Source organism: Sturnira hondurensis, unplaced genomic scaffold (genome assembly GCF_014824575.4).
Source record: "Sturnira hondurensis isolate 20B ecotype Veracruz unplaced genomic scaffold, ASM1482457v3 Scaffold0003801, whole genome shotgun sequence".
Lineage (NCBI taxonomy): Eukaryota > Metazoa > Chordata > Mammalia > Chiroptera > Phyllostomidae > Sturnira > Sturnira hondurensis.
In genome coordinates, this window is record NW_028076432.1 from 4,700,596 (window position 1) to 4,721,234 (window position 20,639).

At 36.6% G+C, this 20,639-nt stretch overlaps 1 protein-coding gene across 13 annotated transcripts in view; it reads right to left on the minus strand.

Moving 5' to 3' along the window:
- The window catches only part of DLG2 (discs large MAGUK scaffold protein 2), a 1,965,529-nt gene that overhangs the window by 582,515 nt on the left and 1,362,375 nt on the right, over positions 1 to 20,639 (minus strand). For all 13 annotated transcript variants that reach the window (XM_037042840.1, XM_037042852.1, XM_037042842.1 and 10 more), the window contains one exon: positions 13,413 to 13,537. In XM_037042840.1, the coding sequence (XP_036898735.1) occupies positions 13,413 to 13,537 (125 nt within the window). The remainder of the gene's footprint in view (positions 1 to 13,412; positions 13,538 to 20,639) is intronic.

Consider the following 20,639-nt stretch of genomic DNA (forward strand, 5'->3'; position numbering starts at 1 on the left):
TCTTGTCAGCCAACTCAGACTCCTACAGCAATCAGAGTGATCTTTAGAGACAACAATTTAAGTCAGCCATTTTCTTATTGAAACATTTAAAGTTTTATGTCGCTTTTAGAAGGATAAAGAACAAGTTATGTACTATGGCATCCAAGGTTCTCTCTGCCTGATTTCCCGTGCTCACCTCTCCATTTTCAGCTTGTGCCCCGTTCACTCTTCACTATTCCTCCTCAGGCTTTTGGGCACATCCTCTCTACCTCCAGACTCCCCCAGCCCTTTTCACTTGGCTTCCATGTGTGCTCAGCTCAAAAATCTCCTGTATAAGGCTTCCCTTGGACACCCTAGACTACATTAAGTTGTGCCATTGCAGCTTATGTACTTTTATAGCACTAATTTTGACTCTACACTTGTTCATTCCTCTTCCAAACTGGAAGCTCCACAAAGACATAGATCCTGTTTTTCTTCTTTTCCTGCTCTGTTCCCAGCTCCAAGTATCTGACGCACGGCAGAATACTCAGTATTTATCGGGCAAATGGGTAAAAAAGTCTAAGAGTAAAATGGAAGTTTCAGTGTCAGTTAATAAATACTTGTTTTACTCCTTATGTTTGTCATTTCACTTAGTTTTCCAACTTCGGTGACTTGTCATGGGAGTAGGTGACTTGTCATCAGCTCACTCAAGATGTCATATCCCACTGTGCTGAAAATCCCGAGACCAGCTCCTCTCACTCCTCACACTCATACAGAGGTTCCCTTTTTTGACTCAGATTTGCATGTTTGATGGCTCCAGCCAATGTCAGAGAAGCGGAAAGGCAGAGGAGATGAATTTATGGCACATAAAGCAGCTCTGGTACTTGCACACCCAGCCCAGTAATTAGTGGATAAGATGCCTTTGAATGAAGCTCTAAGATGTATGATTTTACAATAATTCCTACCTGGGAAATAAATATTAAAAGACTTATTTTTGTTTTAACACATGCATGAAAAGAGGAAGCAGAAATAATTCATTCTTTAATTGATTGTTTTCTGAAAAAAAGTATAGCTCCCCTGCCTTTTTAAAAGGGTAATTTAGTACTAAATTAGATTGTGATATTTAAGGAAGTTAATGGAAGATAAAAGAAGGGAAATTATATTAATGTTTAAATTAGTACAGGGTATTGTGAATTATAAGCTGGGGCCCTAATAGCTGTGTTCTAACTACAAGGCTAACTTCTGTAACTAAAAGTGATTTGGGCTGATTTCAGATAACAGGTGGTTCTTTACAAACAAATTATGGGCCACTTGCCTGAGGTTGACTTGTAAATTGTCTTAACTCAGAGTGTTGCGGTAACACCAATGCTGAATGTTAAAACCTCTTTGGAAGCTTGATTTTCCTCCCAGTAAAAACTGTTATTCTTAACTCATTCATCTGTGATGTGTAAACAAACTTCTGCCCTATAATTTTTTAAACCAAAAAAGTTAGTAAGAAATACTGGAGCCAGTTTTCAAACATTGCAACCCAGAAATGTATAAATAACAGCTTACCTGGGGATAATTATCCCCCCCCACCGTAACTCTCAGAGTTTTTAATCACTCCTACAAAGTTGTTCATTAGAGTATAATAAACAACTTAAATGTTCAAAAATAGGGTAGAAGTAAGTAATATCACATCTATATGACATGAAACTATGCAGATATTTAATCTAATGTTTGCAAAGTATGTTTTGTATAAGAAAATGATCAACTTGTAATATTAAATGAAAAAGACAAACTAAAAAGTTTATTTAAGAATCTGCCCCGAATATCACGGTATATAATAAATAGATCCTTTTGGTGATGGAATTACAAATGATCCAAATTTACTTTGTAAAATCTGTAATTCCCAAATTTTTACAATGAATATGCATTACTTTCTAATTCATGTACAGAAGTGAGTTGGTGTGTAAGAGAAACATGGACCAGTTGGCTCTTGCGTGTCTTTAACTTGGGACTCAACCTGTCTCACAACCCAAGTATGGGAATTGAACTGCGACCTTTGGGTTTGCAGGACAATGACCAACTCACTGAGTTACACCAATCAGGGTGCAGGGTGCAGAAATCTTGAGAGACCAGGTTGCCTGGCTTGGCCTGGGCAGGGTAAACGCTCCCTTGAGAGGAACGCCATACATCCTCTGTTTTAATGTTGTCACAGCCCCTGCACAGGAGTTGAATGAATGTTAAGTGTCTCTGACAGCTTTATGATTCTGGCCTCTAACTAATCAGCCAAGTTGCAATGATCTAATGCTTGCACAAATCTAAGCACATTAGGCCTTTCTAAATAGTGATACAATTTAAAACTGTTAAAAAAACCCATTCTTGAAAATAATGGGTATTACCACTGAACTAGAAACCAGGATATCATTTGAGTGTCTCCCCCAACCCCCAACCCTGTTTCCCAAACCATTTTGTTTTGGTCTAGTTTCCAAAGAGCTATTAGCTAAAACCAGTATCAAATATAGTTTCAGAAATTTAGAATGACAAATTGACTTCTTAGGAGATTATTCAAAGTAAATAATAACAAATGCCTTATCAGCATTTACAATTGTAACCAGCTCCTTGCTTTAGAAATAGGAATGTAATGAAGTTTGCATCTTTTCAGAGCTACAGATTTAATCAAAACAAAGGGTTAATTTCCTGGCTCTGATGATAGCATTCCTGAGCACCTCAGACTATTAACAAAAGTCAAATGCTCAGAATTTGATTTTAAAACTAAGAATTTGCACTGATCCTCTAGCGTCCTCATTTTATGGAGAAAGTTGCAAAGCTTAAGAAAGCTATGTAACCATCTCAAGGCCTCAGAGCTGAGATGGTGGCAGAGATACTCAGGTCTCTCTCATCTTCACTAGAGCGGTGCATCTTGTTAACTTTCAGTCTGAACTGGGAGTTTGAGACCAGGCCTGCAAACAATGCCAGAAATTGGTCCCTGCATACAAGCAGGGGCTGTGATTAAATCAAAAGCTTTACATACACATACAACCAATCCTAAAGGATGTGAACCATCACACCTATGTCTTAGCAATTCTATCACTCCTTTGCCAGGAATCAATATATTCTTTTTCTCCTTAAGTATTCTTGGGTAACTGGACTTTATAAAACCCAGTCTGAATTAGTCCTCCTAAATTTTAATGTACTCCAGTGATTTGTGTTTGGCTTTTGAAAATACAAACTTTACTCAAAATCATTTTTATCAATTATTGATATTTTAGCAGCTGGGATACAGGCCAAATATCTGCTAGTTTGTCTAGGAAGTAGGAGCACGGTAAGATATTTGCCTATTCTAAAGATTACTTAGACCATGCAGGCATGGAAGCCAAAGCAAAGGTGTTCTCTTCTTGGTGAATGGATTCAACAGCTCTCCTAAGTGATAGACCTTCAAATAAAGCATATCAACACCTTGACAGCAATATGAAGAAGTCATGAGCTTTCTGAAACTAGAAAAAGATATCCTAAGATTTGTAAATAAGAATATATATTTTATGCCAAAAATGGCTGGATATTTTTATAACAGCTTTATTGAGATATAACTTACATACTTTAAGATTCACCGTTTTTTAAAGTGTGCAATTCAGTGATTTTTGGCATATCCTCAGAGTTGTGCAATCATTGGCGCTATTTCATTTTAGTAAATTTTCATCATACTCCAGAGAAATCCTATGCTTATTTCCAGGCCTTGGCAAATACTCATCTACTTTCTATTTATATGGATTTCTCTATTCTGGACATTTCATACAAATAAAATTGTATCTAGTTTCACTCACTTAGAATACTATTTTTAAGATTCATTTGTGATGTAGTATGCACCAGTACTTTATTCACATGGCATAATAATATTTCATTATATGTATATTATACTTTATTCATTCATCTGTTGGTTGGATGGACATTTTGGTTGTTTTTACTTTTGGGCTATTAGAAATAGTGTTGCTATGGACACTCATGGATAGCCCTATGTTTTCAATTCTTTTTTAATATATTCCTAGGAATAGAGTAGTTTATGTGATAACTCAAATTTTGAGCAATTGTTTTCCAGACTGGTTTCCATAGTGGCTACACAATCTCATCTTCTCACTAACAGTGAACATGGGTTGTAATTTCTACGCGCTCTGGCTAATATTTGTTTTTATCTATCTTTTTGATTATAGCCACTATTTTGGGTATGAAGTGGTATATCATTGTTGTCTTGGTTTTCAATTCTCCAGGGAATAATGATGTTGAACATCTTTTTATGTGCTTATTGGCCATTTGTATGTCATCTTAAAAACATCTATTCAAATCTGCAGTAGGCTGGCTAACGGCTCCTAAAGGAAGTCCAACTCCTAATCTCTGACCTATGAATGTTACATTACAGGTCAAAGAGACTACAAAAATATGAGGTTAAATTAAGAACCTTGAGATGGAGAGACTATCCTGATTACTTGGGTGAGTCACATGTAATCATAGGAGTTCTTTAAGAAGGAAGCTGCAGAGTTATAGTCAGAGAAAAGATAGGATAACAGAAGAAAAGTTTGGACTGATGGTATTTGGAGGAAAAAGAGAGTTATGAGCCAAGAAATTCAGGTGCCTTCAATAAGCTGAGATTTTAAAGGCCAGGACATTGATTTTCTCATAGGTCCTCTGAAGCCATCCTGCCAAGATCTCGAATTTGTTCCTGTCAGACTGATTTTAGATTTCTGACCACCAGAAGTCTAAGGTAATAAATTTGTGTTATTTTATGTCACTAAGTTTGTAGTAATGTGTTATGACACTGATAGAAAACTAACACAAAATCCTTTGCTAATTTTTAAGTTGAGTGATTTGTCTTTTTATTGTTGAGTTGTGAAAATTCTTTGTATATTCTGGATACAAATTCCTTATTAGATATATTACTATAAATATTTTCTCCCATTCTGTGGGATGTTTTTTCAACTTTATTTTTTAAATACTTGTTTGTTTATTAATTTTTAGATAGAAAGCAAGGGAGGGCAAAACAGAAGGATAGAAACATCAATGTGAGAGAGAAATTTTGATCAGTTGCCTATCATAGGTGCCCTGACCAGGGATCGAACCTGCAACCCAGGCATGTGCCCAACTGGGAATTGAATTGGTGACCTTTTGCTTTACAGGACAACACCCAGTGAATTAAGCCACACTGGTCAAGGCTTTTCTAAAAAAAATTTCTTGATGGTATACTTTGCAGCACAACAGTTTTGGATTTCGATGAAATTTGATTTATCTGTTTTTAATTTTGTTCTCTTGCTTTTATATCAAGAAAGCACTGCCTAATCCAGGGTCCTGAAGATTTATTCTTCTGTTTTCTTCTAAGAGTTTTATAATTTTGGCTCTTACATTCAGGTCTATGACCCACACTGAGTTAATTTTTGTGTATGATATGAGGTAGAGCCCAACTTAATTCTTTTGCATGTGCATATCCAGAAGCCTTGGAATAATTTGTTTAAAAAAGGCAGAGGGAACATGTCTTCTATAAAATTATTTCATTGAATCCATAGAGGGATTTCTCTGTTTAGATTACATAATAGTTGACAAAAATAGGAAAACTGTTGGAAATGTCTTTTCAGCTATGACTGTATGTGGGTGCCTGGTGTTCTACCAGATGCATAGCTGAAATTATTCTTTCTGTTTAGTAATTTTCATTTGTGTAGTTCTAAGTTGGAAACTTGTCATTACCAGTCACCATGGAACCACTTGCTAAGTGATTTTTTTCTTGCCTAAGAAGGGTGTCAACACATTTAGAACTAATATTGATGGAGAAAATTAAAGGACAGAGGGCTGTTCCTTCTCACTCCTTTTCATTCTTGTGGGTATAGAAGGAAGGAAATAATACATTGGAATGAGCCCACTGAGACCCTAACTACACTTCTTTCTTTTAAAAAAAATTTAATTTTTTATTTAATTATTGTTTAAGTACAGTTTTTTGTGTTTTACTCCCATCCCAGCCCATCTCCTCAGTGCTCCCCACCTCCCTCCCATTTCCATCCCTGTTAGTTTTTGTCCATGTGTCCTTTATACTTGTTCCTGTGGATCCTTCCCCTTTTCCCCTGAAATTCCTTCCCCTCTCCTCTCTGGTCCCTGTCATCCTGTTCTCTATTTCAGTGTCTTTGGTTATGTTTTGCTTGCTTGTTTGTTTTGTTGTTTAGGTTCCTGTTAAAGGTGAGATCATATAGCATTTGTCTTTCACCACCTGACTTATTTCACTCAGCATAATGCTTTCCAAATCTATCCATGCTGTCATGAGGGTAGGAGCTCCTTCTTTCTTTCTGCTGCATAGAATTCCATTGGGTAAATGTACCATAGTTTTTATATCCATCCATTTACTGGTGGGCATCTAGGTTGCTCCTACTTCTTTCTTAGGAGAGGGCTTGTGTAATGTGCATTGGATAATGAAGTCCCTGTCATGAAGATCTTATTCATGTCAGCAGATAGACTCATGTGTTTGTGTTAGCCTCAAAACAATGATGGGAAAAATTCACTTGGCTTTGAAGACAATGAGAGTCTCTCTTTCAATGGAAAATTTGGCATAATCATAGTCATTTAGGGCAATAATCAGTTGGGTTACAGTGGAAATTGATAGGCTGGACTCTCGGTGACTCTTGAAGTTTTGGTTTGGAATTGTCCAAACTCATGCAAGTTCAATGTGAAGAGGTAATCCAAGGCTTTAACCATCTTGTGCTGTTTCCTTAACTGAAGATCTTTTATTTCCTTAAACAATCTGAAAGTGGAGCTTGGGCATAAGTTTTAGACTATGATGCTTGGAATCTGGTGCTTTTCATTTGCATAGGAAATGTTAAAGCATATGTTTGTTATCTCCATTTTCAAGCCGTATGCTGTCTTTAGCTCCTGATAATCACCAATCACTTTTTCTCTTTTCCTTCTCTTTTTCCTTTTCTTCGCCTTCCTCTCTTTCTTTCTTCTCATGTTCTTATTTTAAAATCACTAGTGAGTTATTGAATATAAATAATAAAAAAGCAAATGAGCGAACTACCAAATGACAGTCAAAAGAATGATGTAGTAATTTATATGCAGGGATTATGCTCTTGAAACATTGGTGTTTGACCTCTCATCTTTGATCAGTATAGTCAGACCTCATTGTGATAAATATTATTCTTGTTTGAAATCAACATGTCTGTTATCTTGGCTTTTATAAGGACAAAGCAAACTTGATCTGTAAACAGATACCAAAAGAACAAATAAAACAGTGGACTTAGAACTTGTTTTTTTTTTTTTTCCATGTTGTCTGGGAGTAGAAATGATTGTACTGAGGGAGAAGAGATTATTTTGTGTCACTTGTCAAGAAATTGGCAAGCAGCCATCTTTAGTGCCTGCCACTACATGCTGCTTTTGTGCTGTGGACGGGTTTAATAAATGTACTGTTGTGTAAAATGTCATTACCGCATCACTGAGCAGAGGCTGTCATGTGATAGCTCTTCCCCAGGATGACAGATCAATACTGGTCCTCCGCAACCCAGGGACTTGAAGTCACACAGAGGGCATTTTTGTGGTTCATATTCAAAAGTAGAAGTAAAAATCATTCTTTAAAGTTTGGAAATATATCTATTTTGCTCTGGAAGAAAACCTAGTGTTATTTTTCAAATGTTCTGACTTTAAAGGTAGGTAATGTATCAAATTTTAATGATGAATTCTAAAAGAAAAAATACAAATGACTAGTAACATTTTTTAAAAGTTCAATTTTACCATTAATCAAATAAATGTAAAGCAAAGACATAAGGTAAACAGCCCCAAATTACTTATGTGCAAGTCCATGCAGTGCTGATAGTGTCATAAAATGGGTCTGAAACTGTTGGTGGATGTAGAATTTGGTGCAATCTTTCTGAAAATAAATTTATCGATCTGTACCAAAATTCTTTAAACTATTCATACTTTTTGGTCCAGAAATTGCTTCTAGAAATATGTCCTAAGAAAATTCTGAGAAACAGCATCAACAGTGTCTTCCAAAAGATTGCCAGTTATTTAAAATGCTAAGAAAATAAAAATAACCTAAACTCTTAACAATGTGAATAGTAAATATGTTAAACAGCAATTAAAATACTTGTAAAGGTTTTTTTAATGATACAGGAAATGGTTTATAAAATAAAGTTATGTGAATTTAAACAAATGATAGATATTAGAAGATAATGTAAACAAAATAGCAAAACCAAATAGCAGAAATAAATGTACAAAAGATATTAGTAGTTATTGACTCTATTTTATGTAAAAATCAATCTGTTCAGTTTTGTATAGTTTGTCTACTCTTCTGCATTTTATGCATATCTCAAAAGACCATGTTTATATCTATCAATACATGTGTACAAAAAGTTACATTTAAAACTAGGTTGTCCAGAGAAATTCATCTAAACCACATATGCTCTCTTGCCTGGTCCCTTAGCTCTCATCACCTGTTCTTCCTGAAGCTTCTGGCTCCCTCCCTCACTCTAGCTTAGAATCACATCTCCAGCCAACAGATATAACAACACATCTCAGCTAGTGCCTGTCTCTGCTGTCCCTCCCCTTGGGAGACTAGTGTCTTCCCTATTTCTGACCTTCGTCCTTGCCCCTCTTCAATGCCTCTTGATTCCAGGTGTGCAAAGGGTCTGAGACCAGCCATGAAGCCTGTTCAGTGTTTCTGAAGTTTAATGTGTAGTAGTACTGGCAGCAGCCTCAATAGGGGAGTCAGGCTGCAGACCAGCCCTAAGTGAATTTCAGGGTATATAATTCCATGGTGTCCATATTAGTTTTTAATTGCTATGAGACAAATTACCACAAGTTTAACAGCTTAAAGCAACATATATTTAGTATCTCCGTGTTTCAGTAGATCAGGAGTCTGAGGACAGCTTAGTAGAATCCTCTACTCTGGGTGCCACGTGGTTACAATCAAGGTATTACCTGGATGGTGTTTCTTTTGGGAGTTTAGAATCCTCTTCCGAGCTCATGTGGCCATTGAAAGAATTCAGCTGTGTGACTGGTTTCTCTCGTCCTGCTAACTGTGGACTGGGGACTGCTCTCAAGCACTTGCCATGTGGCTCTCTCCATAGGTCTTCTTACAACATGGAAATTTGCCTTATCCAGGCCAGCAAGACAATCTGTTTACCTTTAAAGTGCTCACTGGATTAGGCTGGGCCAACACAGAATAATTTCCCTTTTGACTGACTCAAAGTCAGCTGCTTAGAGACCTCACTTACATTTGTGAAATCTCATTTGCCAAATAAAGCAATATTACTGGAGGAGTGATATCCCATCATATGCACAGGTCCTGCCACACTCAAGGGGAAGAAATTGTATAGTGATGTGGGTCAGTGCGGGGGGAGGTCACCTTACAATTCCTTCTGCTGTAAGTGTTCATCTCTGGCTGTCGTAGATTTGAGGCTCAAGTTCAGCATTCTGTTAAATGGCTGGCTCTGCACACTGAGTTATGTTGAGGGCCTCTGAATTTTACACAACTCCTTCATACTTATTGTTTCATTTAATCCTTACCATGGCTTCCTGAGATACATGCTTCTATCTCCAATGTACCTGTGAGGAAACTGGAGGACAGAGACCTTAAAAAGAACTCCAAGGTCACATAGCTAGAAAATAGAACTTGAAACCCAGGTCTTCGGACTCTAAATAGTATGTTCTTTTTCCCACATCATTTTTCTGTAGCAACCATTGAGATCTGAGCTCAGTTTGGGACTTGATCTAATTAGGAAGAAAGTTAGTTTTCTCCTCATCTGTGTCCAAAATACAACTTAGAACTTAAAAGACATAAATATTAGAGCCAGACTTTCTGGGTTTGAATTCTGGCTCCCACAATGACCAGCAGTACAATCCTGTGCAAGTTACTTAATTTTCCAGTTACTGAGTGTTCTACTCCAAAAAAATGGGATAATAAAAGTATGGGTCTACCCAAATTATTATATAGTTTAAATGAGTTAATAGCAGAAAAGTGCTTGGCACATTAAAGCACTACATTGGTCTTGGCTATTATTATTATTGATCTGATTATTATATTTCAATTAATGTAAGCCCATATTACTACTTTGCTTTGAGCCAACTCATCATGTTAGTTTTCTGGGCTTTAGATTATCTGAAAATTTTAATATTATTTAATTGTCAAAAATATAATTTAAAATGGAAATGATACATCTAAAAAATTTTAAGTGTCTCTAACTCATAGGCAAGACCAAAGAATTTGTCAAATAAAACTATGTTTTATGAAATTTTTTGAATGAGGGGAACATATCAGACTCAGTTGATTACATAAAGTTGAGAATAGAGAGTGTTTTAATATCAAACACACTTTTAAGTGGGCTTTAGTTCTCCTATACTATGATGGAGAGAAAAAGAAATGTAAAGAGATAGGAACAGGAAGATTAGGGAACAATACAGAAGATGAAAGGAGCCTGAAAGAAAGGCAGGAAGGGTGAGAAGAAAGGGAATAAAACATCACTGAGAAAATGGGAAAGAAACAGAGGCAAGAGCAGAGGAAAGACTACTGAAACATAGAGAGGGCAGGTAAGAAAAGGGTGGGGGGACTTGGCTAAATTTTATTGAACACCTACTATCAAGCTGGCATAACTAGGGACTTAGGTTATCTCACTGAATCCTCAGAACGACTCAGTGAAGTAGCTGTTATTATCATCATTTTACAGATGAGACACAGTGACTGAAAGACTTTATCTTTTCCAAGGCCAAGTATATTAGTACATAGATATGAGAAATTGTATCTTTCCATAGCCTATTGTAATGTGCTGCTTCCTTGTCCATAAGGACTAACCCTAAGATAATTCCTCCTTACAGCTTATTGGTCCAGCTTCAAGCAGTGTTCTTGTTACACTGAGAAAAGACTCCTTAGGTGGGCTTGGGTGGTACTGCCTCTTAACACTGTGTTAGAATGTTATTTACTTTGGTCAAGACCATTTAACTTCTAGATAAAGTACAGCACCATATGGTTGATACTTCAGGATATGCCATCTTTTTCTGAGCCTGTATTTCCTCATCTTTAACATGTATGCTTTGAACTAGATACATTTTCAAATTCTAAAAAGCTATACTTAATGTCATGCTGCCAGATTTTAAATTATATTTGAACTCTTAGATGTCCCCAAGCCATTCAAGTTCAAGGCATGAAGCAATGGGGTAAGAAACAATCTCATCAGCAGTAGCAAAGATCTATCAAAATGAAGTGGAAACCCTCACCATAGCTGTCTTCACACAGACAGAAGGCGGTAATGTGGGTTGGGTGCACATATATTTGGTTTCTCAGGACAGCTATTCAAGAGTTTTGCAGGTTGTCTATTGCACAACTTCAGGAGGTGATATTCATGTACACATTCATAGGCCATGGCTCTGGCTCCAGGAAGCCGATACAAAGACCAATGGGTAGAGGTCACAATGAGGAAAACTGTGACTCAGTAGAAAAATGACAATTTTTTTGTGATGTTTAGAGTTTCCCCTTAACATTGCAAAAACTTTAGGAGGTTTTTAGGCAGAGAGCATGTAACATAGGGAATTCTACTATTAAACGAGAGATTAGTGAGTACATAAGTGACATCCAGGACTTATTTTTGGATGTATTCAAAGCTTGCAGAGTGATCTTCTTGTCTTTAAGCCTTAATTTCCTGAGTCCATATCATAATGGCTATAGTAATGGTATGTAATATACATAAATGTACATAATGTGTATATAATAATGGTAGTTTATCTATATTTTTATTTATTTACATCTATCATCTTAGCATAATACCTCACACGATCAAAGCTTAATAAATATAAACTATCATTACACTTATCTCTTTACAACTATTAAGTGCTCCTTCCAGAACAGCTTTCTTTTATCTCCATGGACATAATATTGCCACCCATGCTTGCAGGCAAAGAATGGTGGCACTCTCAGAAATGCCCCTTTTCATTCTTAACTATAGGCTAAGCACATAACATATAGTACAAAATAATGATTGTGGCCCACCAACTTCCAAATTATCCTCTAACAGCTAAGTATCCCACATTAGCAGACCCAGTGCCCACCATGGCTCACAGAATTACACAGCAACTATTTCAAACTGTTCACTCTGTAGCGGAAATATTTCTTCACTCAGAAATTAGTGTTGTCAAATCAGCTTGAAAATTCCATTGTCAAAAAGCATGTGTTGCCCGAGGGAGAGTCACTCGCTTATTTTCTTGTTGAGAGGAGATGCAGATGTACCTTAAAAAAATTGTGATTCTCACACACAAGCTGTAAAGATGCAGCTGTCAAAAGAGATCCCTGCATCAGAAGAATTGAGTGGAGTACAAAAGTGTCTTGGGCTGCTTTACAAGAAAACCTGTAAACCAGCTTATTTATGCTAAATGAAGAAACAAGCTGAGGAAAGCCTATGAAGCTTCCATTCCTGCTACTTAGGTCATTGTCCTCACGGTGGCTCCATGCTGGCTAAAGTCATTCTTACCTATAGGACTTTGCTTGTGCTAACCTCCCCCCTCGTTAATTTACCCTCCTCCTTCCTCTTCTCATTCATTTGGCAAGAGTTTATTGATCAACTTCTATATATAACTGCCTGGTCTGAGAAGATTACAATTTGGTAGAGGCACCAAAATAACATGAAGGCATCTTTTTCTCCCCAAGGAAATCTTTTCTAATTGTTCCAGTTCACAGTGTGTTTTAGCTAGCATTTTGATCTCTGACAGAATTTTATATATTTACTAATTGCCCCAACTGGGAAACTCTTATTCCGCAAATAACCTTCAGTTCTTTAAAAAGAGGGACCCCGATGGAAGCGGCTACTACCCCTTGCCCCGAGCATTATCAGCTCTACTCCATCCAACTACTTCATCTCACCTCGTCTTCATCCAAGTCAAGTGTATTTCCCTCTGTTGGGACAACTTGCCCTTTCTCCCTCTGTGTTCTCATTCATATTTTGGGGGTTAGTGAAGTCTCTTATTAATTTTTAAGACACAGAAGAGAATCTTCTTATGGAATAGTTTTCTAGACATGGTCCAAACTCTGACCTAAAACCCTTGCAAATGGCTGCTGAGTCTATAAATATTGAATAGACACAGTGTCTATAATATCATGTTATTTATTAATATTACTTAAAATATATTATTTTCCTATACATTTTATTATTTGCTCATCAGCTGATAAGATTCTTCTCTCCAACCAGACCGAAGGTCCCATGGAACAAAAGATATACCTGCATCCCCTCCTCACAGTGCCTGGGCTGATGAATGTGATAGCCATCAACAAGCGCGAATTACACACCACTTGAAATTCAATAGATAATGAGAGACCTGAAAAGTCACTACACAACGTTTTCTTTGACAGCCTTCTCTGTGAAGTATAGAACTTTTGTAGAATTATTATTCTCCAAAGGTCCAAACATATCTCACTGATATGGCAGATTTACTTTCCAGACGATTCCAGTGTTTCAGTTCTTTACCTGAGCCTGCCATCCTCTGCTGCAGCACCTCCTGGTATGATCTTCGTAATAAATATGCCAGGGTCATCTCCAATATGGGGATTATCTGTCCCTCCAGCAATACTGAATCCCAAGCCAGAATTCCCCTGTAGAAACAATAAGTAGACGTTAAATGATGTGGCTGTCACCCAAACCCAGTTCCCCTTGCACTCCGTCTTATCATCTCACGGCTTAAATGGAAGTCAAGTGACAACAGTCCTGTGTGCAAAGCTATAAAGCATACTGCACTGTCAGCAGACAAAGAAAGGTCGTGGAAAACGCTCTGGTTCGTTCCTGCACTGCAAGCATTCAAGGGGCCTTACATTTTTGCTTATTCGAGGCCTTATATTTTTACTTTTAAGAAATGTTTCCTTTATACAGAAATAAAAATGATCATTTTAAAGTAGAAAATAAGAGCTTACAAGTTATGTAATATAAAAATACAAAAAAATGATCACCGTCAATGATAAACATTATACACAAATATGAAAAAAAGAATGAAAGGAAATGAGTTACATACAAACATTTGATTTGGTAGGATAGTGAAATTTGGATGTTTTCATTTTATTATTTTCAGTATTCTTGTTCCAGTAATATTTGTTCATCAAATAACTGTGATTCTATGTAACAGGGAACTTTGATTTCAGAAGCAAGGGCTACTTCTAAAGTCATAATACATGTGAGATACCCTTCAGTTATAAACAGGTTTTAATTTGTGGTACATGTAGAAAAGGAATGTATTAATGCTGCAGCAGGTAAATTTGAATAGCTTTTTTCTAATAAAGTAGATTGTTTCTGCAGATTATAGTAATTAACACCAAATATACAATATAACCTTTTGAAATTTGTACGTAAGACAATTACATACAAATTAAGACAATTAAGAAAGACAATTAAGTCTCAAATCATCTTACTTAACATATTTCTTATTTACATATTCTCTTTATATCTATCCCCATGGCTACATTATACTTCCACATTATAATTTTCTTTTCTAATTTACATTATACTTTAAATTATCTCCATACAGCTAAGTAGCCTTAATAATTATCTATATTATTTTATTTATTTTTAATAATTTCCCATTTTAATGACTTGATAATTATTTTATCAAGGTCATATACCATTATTTATTTAAATAGTCCCTGGCCACTGGATATTTTTTGTGTCCACAAACACAAACACACTTATGACAAATATAGCTTACTAAATTTATGATCACTTGATTAAGTTCTGTTCTTGGGTGAAAAGAGATGAGGACTATGAACTTGGTAGTTAATGCACAAAATTAATTAGGGCAGACAATTAGTAAAAAAAGTTCAATGTTAAGATAGGTCAGCTATAAACTGTCATACTACTGCAAAAGTCAAGATACTGTTTACCAATTTTATGGATTAAATTAATAAAACTCTAAACTCCAGAGGGTTGTTTTCACAATTGCATATTTTTGTTGAAAGGTTTAAATTAACAATTCAACCACAGTAAGTAAAATCGCATATCTTTATACTTCTAACATTTGTCAAATTTTGATCGATCTTTGAAAAATTCCAATGTTCATCGAACAGAGATATTACTTAGTAGCAGTCATGTAATCATGAATTTTACATTTACTAAACACCAGCTCTATGCTTGGCATTAGACTAAGCCCTGGTGCTACAGGGCTGAATATGTCAATTTCTGGGGCACATGAATGGGGTACAGAAAACAGGAATGGCTAACAAAAGAAGAAACACAGGGACTTTTCCTGAAGGTGAATAGCAGTTAGTTACTTTTAAGGTAGTCACAAGGAGAGCTGGAGAGGACAGAATATTCCAGGCAGATGGAAGAACATATGTAAAAATCTGAGGTAAGAAAGAGGAGGCTAGGTTGGTCTAAGAAAGAGACAATAGGCTGGAACAAAGAAAGGAAGGAGAATTAGATTAGATGAGTCTTTATCATGAGATTCTTCAGAGCAGAATGCATATAAATCCAGCTTTGGTTTTAAGTACCTATTGGTACTAGATGACTGTATCAGTATTGGATGAGCATCTCCTGTGTGACTATCTTGAAGCTAAAACTACAGAGATTAATACAGGATGACTTTCACTTTCATGGAGTTCAAAGCAGAGCAGAAAAGGCAGTGATAGTGTGGCATCTGGTGATCAATTACATTGTCATGCTTATGTCCACCAAGACAGCTTTAGGTGATTTATAAGTCAGTATCTAAAGTTTGGGAATTCTGGAATGAAAGGATGAGAATATAAGCATCTTCAGTATGTTTGGGTCTAGCTCCAAGAACACAGAGCATAGTATGTTGGCCTTAGTAGACCTCCCACCTCAGGGATAATAATTTTTTGATTAATTGTGGGTAAGGAATAAGGAAAACNCTGTATCAGTATTGGATGAGCATCTCCTGTGTGACTATCTTGAAGCTAAAACTACAGAGATTAATACAGGATGACTTTCACTTTCATGGAGTTCAAAGCAGAGCAGAAAAGGCAGTGATAGTGTGGCATCTGGTGATCAATTACATTGTCATGCTTATGTCCACCAAGACAGCTTTAGGTGATTTATAAGTCAGTATCTAAAGTTTGGGAATTCTGGAATGAAAGGATGAGAATATAAGCATCTTCAGTATGTTTGGGTCTAGCTCCAAGAACACAGAGCATAGTGTGTTGGCCTTAGTAGACCTCCCACCTCAGGGACAATAATTTGTTGATTAATTCTGGGTAAGGAATAAGGAAAACAGAGACTGGGAGATTCTCAAAGGCTTACTCCTAACAGCATCAATATTTTTGTAGAGAGCACTCAAAATTCGGCCATTTGATGAAGCTACTCATGATGTAGCTCTTAACTTATTTTCTTTATTACTAATTTTAGACCTTTACTCCCAGGAACACTGAACTGAACTGCTGGCTTTTTTTCTGCATAGCCCATAGTATAACCTCTCTTTTGGCCTTTATTCAATGCTATTTTCTCTACCAGAACCTTCCCATCCCCCCCTTGACTGGCCTTTTCTCTTTCATTTTCTAAGATACGGGTCAGATGACATTAATCAAGCACCCCAAACACCTCTCCTCTGGGTCAGTTGTTCCTCTTTTGAGTTTTTGTAGATTTCTATGCTTATCTATGTCATGCACTGAGTTATTTTAAAGTTATATGTTTATGAGTCTATCTTTTAAAACTGAGCTTGCAGAAGGCAGGAACTATATATGTGTGTGTGTGTATACATACATACATATATATATGTATGTATGTATATATATATATGTATGTATACACACATATAGTTATATATATATGTATGTATGTATATTTGGTGAATTCTTTTGGCATATAGTATTGTTAAATATATATTTAATACATGAAATAACAGACAAACAACTTACTCAGAATATTCAAACTCTAACAGTAAGACTCAGAACACAATAAAAGGTCCATAATGTGTTAAGGGATGTCATATAGAAGTAAAAGCAATTTTGTTCTCTGTGGGCTACAACCATAAAAATGGAGAGCCCAAGATTCAAATTGCGGCTTAGGTGAAAGATGATGAGGAGAGCTGTCCAAATTGTGGACAAGCTGGTTTGGAAGGGAGGGAGGGCTCTTCTCTCAACTGGCAGCTGTCTAGTCAGTAGACATAAGGTACCCAATTATCTCTCGACAGTTTACACTGGATAACTTTAAATAATTTTCTGGTTCTCTGGCTAGATTTGTAGGAAAGCTGTTTTTACCAACAAAGAAAAAGGAAAGCATTAGGAATCTTTAGAAGAGAGGTTGATCACTGTTGCATTTTTAAAACTTATTCTGTGAACCAATAGATTTTTTTATTGTTGTCCAATAGATTTTTGAAATAATGGCTATTTTTAGAATTGATGAAGAGTATGGTGGCTCTGGCATTAATAAGATACATCCCCCCTTCCCTCAAATCCACTCTGAAGAAAAGAAATAAAGAGACAAAAAACTTCACAATGAGGAAAGGTAGGTAGAGATGGGTAACTGGACCTGTGTCTCCAGTTCCAAGGATTCCCCAGAGCTTTTGTGTTTCCATTAAAACCAATCTGCCACCTGGGCCTGGCCAGTCACCAAGGTTTTTAGAAGAGCTTTACCTGAATTCAGCTAAGGAAATTATTTAAATTACTTTCCTATCTCCCCCATTTCTTCTATCTCAGCCATCGCTTTCAGGTTTCTGCTAGCAGCCAGCAGCACTCAGTGGAAAGAAGGACAGATAAAAAGCAATAGTTAAATTATTGCCTGCTGTTCTCCACAGCTGAATCACTCCAGTCCCCTGACAATCATCCCAGAGCCAGCCAGCTGCAGGGGCAGACCCCTGAACCTCTCTCTTCTGAGCAACAATCTCTCCATGTGAATAGGCATGGCCCTGGCTGACACCCTTAGATCCTGGAAATTTTGTCTAATTAACCAAGTGTTGATACTTGACCCAGTCAATGGAAATTGTGAGGTGGCATGCTGGTGAGGGCAGCCCCTATACAGAACTGTGGGTGGGCTGCTGTTCCCTTGCAGCTGGGCAGATCCCATGACTGATGAATGTAGTTGCATGGACCATTCTTTTTCCTAGTTCCCAGTCCTCCACATTTGCTAACTCTTGCTCAGGAGCACAAGCCCATTGCCTAACCACATGTACTTCCTCCTTCATGCACCACACTCCATCCCTCTCAGAAAAGGAATCAGCAAAGAGGAAAGGCACTTTGCCACTTAACTGATGATTGCAAATATAAATACAATATAATCAGAAAAGGTCTTCTGTCATTAAAATGTGTTCTCCAAATGAAAATTACACCTCAAAACGGGGTAATAAAAAAGAGGAGGGAAAATAATCATATGCATTTATAGAATGTTCCATTGACAAAAAAGCTCTTTGATTTTAAGAAGTTGCTACTAATTTAAAATACTGTTTAATATAATAATTTCCAGAAATTTATCCTAAAGAAGTAATCAGAGGTGTGTGCAAAGATTTATGTTCAAGGTGTTGTCACAGTATTATGTTTCTAATATAAAAAACAAAACAAAAAGCAACTCACAACTACAAAATTCTCAGTCTAAAAATGAGATGTCTTTTTTCACATAAAACTTTTAGGAATTGTGAATATCCTAAAGTTTGCTCTATTAAACTGTATTTTTCTGGAAGCTGCTGAGTAGATTGCATCAGGAAATCTTCATTTAAGGATTGGTAACCATAGGTTTGGAGGATCATAGAATTGATGATTCATAGGAAAGTATTCTAAGGGGATAGGAGACTGCAGAAAAGAAGCAGTGTCAACAAACAGGTGGAAATAGAATGCCAGATTACAGTAGGCCAAATAACTATAAGAAGCAAAGGGTGATATAGTAAAGGTAGACTACTGTTTCTGTGAGAGAGTTTTGTTCTTAGGGGAGATATGGTGTAATGTCTGAAGAGAAAGAAACAGAGTAGAGGAGAGATTTTTAGAGGATGATAGGAGGGGACTCAAGCATGTCTGTGGGATAAGGCAAAGAAGACAAGGAAAACAGAGACAGACTCAGAGAGAAGGATGACAGCTAAGGAATAGTAGGATGGTAGGGGGTAAAGGGATTGAACAAAAAGGAAAAAGGACTCATGGACATGGACAACAGTGTTGTGACTATGTGGGCAATACAAGGGAACTAAATGGTCATGGTAAAAAAACAATAAAAAAATTAAAAACAAAAAAAGTGCTTGAAAAGGAATATTGAAGCTACAGAAGAGATGGTACCTGGGAAGGAGGAGTGAGAGGAGTGCCTGAGTCCAGATTCTCTGAGTGCTAACAAAGGTACTGGTTAAGAATATGTATATGTACACAATGGAATTCTATGCAGCAGAAAGAAAGAAGGAACTCCTACCTTTTGCAATGGCATGGATGGAACTGGAAAGCATTATGCTGAGTGAAATAAGCCAGGTGTTGAAGGACAAATAACATATGATCTCACCTTTAACAGGAAGCTAAACAACAAAACAAACAAGCAAGCAAAATATAACCAAAGACACTGAAATAGAGAAGAGGCTGACAGTTACCAGAAGGGAGGGAATTTCAGGGGAAATAGGGGGGGATTTAGAGGAACATATATGAAGGATACAGGGAAAACAACTGAGAAGGGTGGAAATGGAAGGGGGGGAGCACAAGGGGTGGGATAGGATGGGAGTAATAGACAGAATACTGTACTTAAAAATAATTAAATAAAGTTAAAAAAATATGTATATGTATGTATGTGTATGTGTAGGTATAGCTATATCAAGGATAAGAGTGGTATTACAAAATGAAAAAAATCTTTACAATAGGTCTGTAGATAAAAAAGTGGAATAGAACATAGAATTTAAATTTTGATCTCACTTTGTAATACATATGCAAAGAAAGTTTTTGGAAGTCTATATCCATAAACATGTTATTAGTGGTTCTCAAAGGATATAAAAGTCTACATTTTAAAAGACTTTGTCATTTTGAGAAAATCCGTTTTTGATTTGTCTTATAAATATAACTTACTATAAACACATACATACACATTGTAAAACTTGTCTAACAAACTAACAAATACAAGTTTGTTTTTTTTAGAGCATACCTCATCTTTGGGTCGGTTGAAGGATACTCTTCTGAGATAAGAATGACCAAATTCTTATACATAAAGTGTTATCTTAAGGTGAAAAAAATTACAGGCTCTTTTAAAGGGAGAGGAGAAGGACCTAAAGGAGTTCTTGACAAAAACATGTATTTCAATATTTGCCTTGTACATTTCGGTGTCAGGACTTCAGAAGCAAAAGTCTAAAATAAATTTGGAGCCTTATGTGAAGCAGTAAAAGGTTGGATTTGCAGCTGCAGGCAAGAGAGCCACGTCATGATCAGTAGGGGTCTGTTGAGCAACAGTAAGGCAGGATATCATCAGCATGACTAGGGGATTTTCTCCAACAGCCCTTAGTAATCTTGAACAGTGAAAAGGGAAGGTTTGATTGCTCTGGGGCTGAGTTTGAAAATCAAATGCGGTTGATTTTGAACAGAATGAGGAATATAAATCAGAAAAATGGCAAAGGAAGAGAAGCCAGGAGGATATTCTTAGACTGAAAGAATAGAAATGGGTAGAAAGGCTGAGATCATAGCAAGGTCCAAGTATAGATTTATGAAAAACAGGGGATAGACGAAGGGGCAGCAGGCCGTGGACACTGTGAGGTTTCAGGGTTCAAGATTTTGGAGGTGAAGAAGTACTCACTTACAGTCATGGGAGTGT